Below are 2,356 nucleotides of genomic sequence, written 5' to 3' on the forward strand. Positions count from 1 at the left end.
CTTATGTAATTGTTATTAAATTGTTAATTACAGACAGGATGCTGTTTATTGTGCCTACATCCTACCTACATTTATGTAAGAATGAAACACAGTGTTTCTTTATTATGGCATTAAATTTCGTCAGCTTTTCCAGTTAGTGAATAAAGTCCAGAGTAAAATATCATTTCACTAGTACTTATCTTATTCAGATAGATTTCACGTCTCTTAAGGAATTACGGTTTAAACTGCTTAAAGCTACATAAAACCATGATGTGGCATATTACCCGCAGAATTTCTATTTTCCCCATAAAAATGTTGTTATTCTTGGAAGCTTCGATAATACGAATGCTTCCCATCTCCCTAATTTCTGCCCTGGTACGTCGCGCATGTCGCCTTGACGAGGAGAATAAGGAGATCGCTGTCGTAACCGATTCCCGATTTTACACCATGGTCGCAACAAAATCTCTTCTCGGGTTGAGCGAAAGCTACAAGAAGGGCTGGATCCAAGTAAAAAAGTTGGACGTGTTTTTCGAGAATATTTTTCTGACAAGAAACGCCACACCAAAATTCATTACAATGTACAAAGATTTTTTGGCATATTTGGAGTTGGACTTGTTTGAAATGAAATCTGAGGACCCTAATTATTACAACTCTGGTATTTATTTACCACACTCATCCACATTTATTTGACTTATATTTATGCAAACAAGTAAATCTAATTAATGCAGATCTCGAGGACCTAGAACTGACCTGTGGTACAGATTTAGGAATAATCTGCTCCAACGGGGTTTGGCTTTCCCCATCCGATGATTTGGACACAGCTCAGAGAAACAAGTTTGAAATGATCGCGAAAATGTTGCAGCTTTCCCCGGGTATGCGACTTATCGAGATTGGAGCTGGTTGTGGCGCCCTGGCGAAATATTTAGCGGACAATTATCACGTTCATGTCGTTGGGACGACCTTGTCGAAAGCAGAGCTGGATTATGCGCGGAAATTTTGCGTCGGAAGTACGGTAGACATGCAGCTCTCGAATTGTACCGACCTGATGGAAAACGAAGACGAGAAATTTGATGGTGTTATAGTAAACAGTGTTCTGGAATGTATTGGGAAGTCAGATTATGAAAGGTTTTTTGCAAATATTGCCAACCTTTTGAAAAATAATGGGACTTTTGTAATTCAAGTTGCTGGCCGGTACGATTCTAGGTTGGGAAACGTTAACGGTATTTATCCGTTGGTGAGGTTTGCCAATTTATCTGAAATTATTACAGCGACGGAAAAATATTTTGTGATGGAGAGTTTAACAGATGTTGGACGGCATTATGAAAAAACATTTCTCGCTTGGGGCGAAAAAGATCGGAAATACAGGGACACATTTGTAGAAAAATATGGCCAAGAGTATTGTCCATGGTCGGAGTTTTTCACCCAAATGACGGCAACAATGGCAAAACTTAGAATCTTGCAAGAATGGCAAATCGTGTTTTCAAAAAAATGTTAAGATTAAATTATAAATGATTCTTATTGTTACGAATAGATATGATTAATGAAAATGGAGACAATAATTAGATTTTCCTAGATCGTGAACCAACTACAGGGATGTTATATACAGTAAGAATTCGGGTTTAATTGTACATATGCTCGTGATGAACGGTTTCTTAAGGTTTGCGTCCTGCATAAATAAAGAAATCCGAACAATCCAAAAAATTATTACGTTGTGTCGTATACAGCGAATGGAGACAAGAATTTGAAACACATTGGCGGTCCTCAGTCACTTCTAAAAATTCTCGCTTACGTCGCTTGTCGCTTCGTAGGCGCACAAGCGAGGCAGCTCTGTCTGAACTCACCTCTCTTAAAAAATCTCACTTATGAAGCGAACAGTTGAGATTTGGTGGGAGATTCGAAATTCAAGTGACTTAACACGGGGTAAACAAAGACATATGGTTATTTCAGAATTTCGCTACTCTAACTCTACCCTTGAGCCTCGCTCTCAAGAATTTTAGTCGGCTTAAAATGGGGCATTTTGATTGGCTGTCTCATGCGCATACTGGTTGACGCAAGCGGAATTTCTAACCAAGCGACCTAAGCGAAATATTTGAGACATGACTGAGGTCCCCCATTAAAAAATATATCTTATGTATGTTAGCGACTCACAGCATTAATTTGAAAACAATTATTTTTGTTTCGACATAAATTAACGACAAAACCTAAAACTTTTTCTGAGAAATTTGCAAATGAAAAAGGAAAATAAATGCAGCATATCGTCGTACTAATTCGGGCCAAAGTGCAGGCGATACTTGATTCCAAATGGGCCTAAGTTCTGATTTTTATTTGATTTGATTATGCTTTATTTTCACGGGTCTAACAAGTTCACAGTACAGCG

The 2,356-nt window shown here is 38.2% G+C and overlaps 1 protein-coding gene across 1 annotated transcript; it reads left to right on the forward strand.

Moving 5' to 3' along the window:
- The first annotated feature begins 291 nt into the window (after positions 1-291).
- LOC110862402 (cyclopropane-fatty-acyl-phospholipid synthase) lies at positions 292-1,474 on the forward strand. Its single transcript, XM_022111601.1, has 2 exons — positions 292-634; positions 708-1,474. Exons 1-2 carry the CDS (start codon positions 292-294, stop codon positions 1,472-1,474), a joined length of 1,110 nt encoding a protein of 369 aa, XP_021967293.1.
- Positions 1,475-2,356: the final 882 nt, after the last annotated feature.

Source organism: Folsomia candida, unplaced genomic scaffold, assembly GCF_002217175.1.
Source record: "Folsomia candida strain VU population unplaced genomic scaffold, ASM221717v1 Fcan01_Sc056, whole genome shotgun sequence".
In the NCBI taxonomy this organism is placed as follows: Eukaryota; Metazoa; Arthropoda; class Collembola; order Entomobryomorpha; family Isotomidae; genus Folsomia; species Folsomia candida.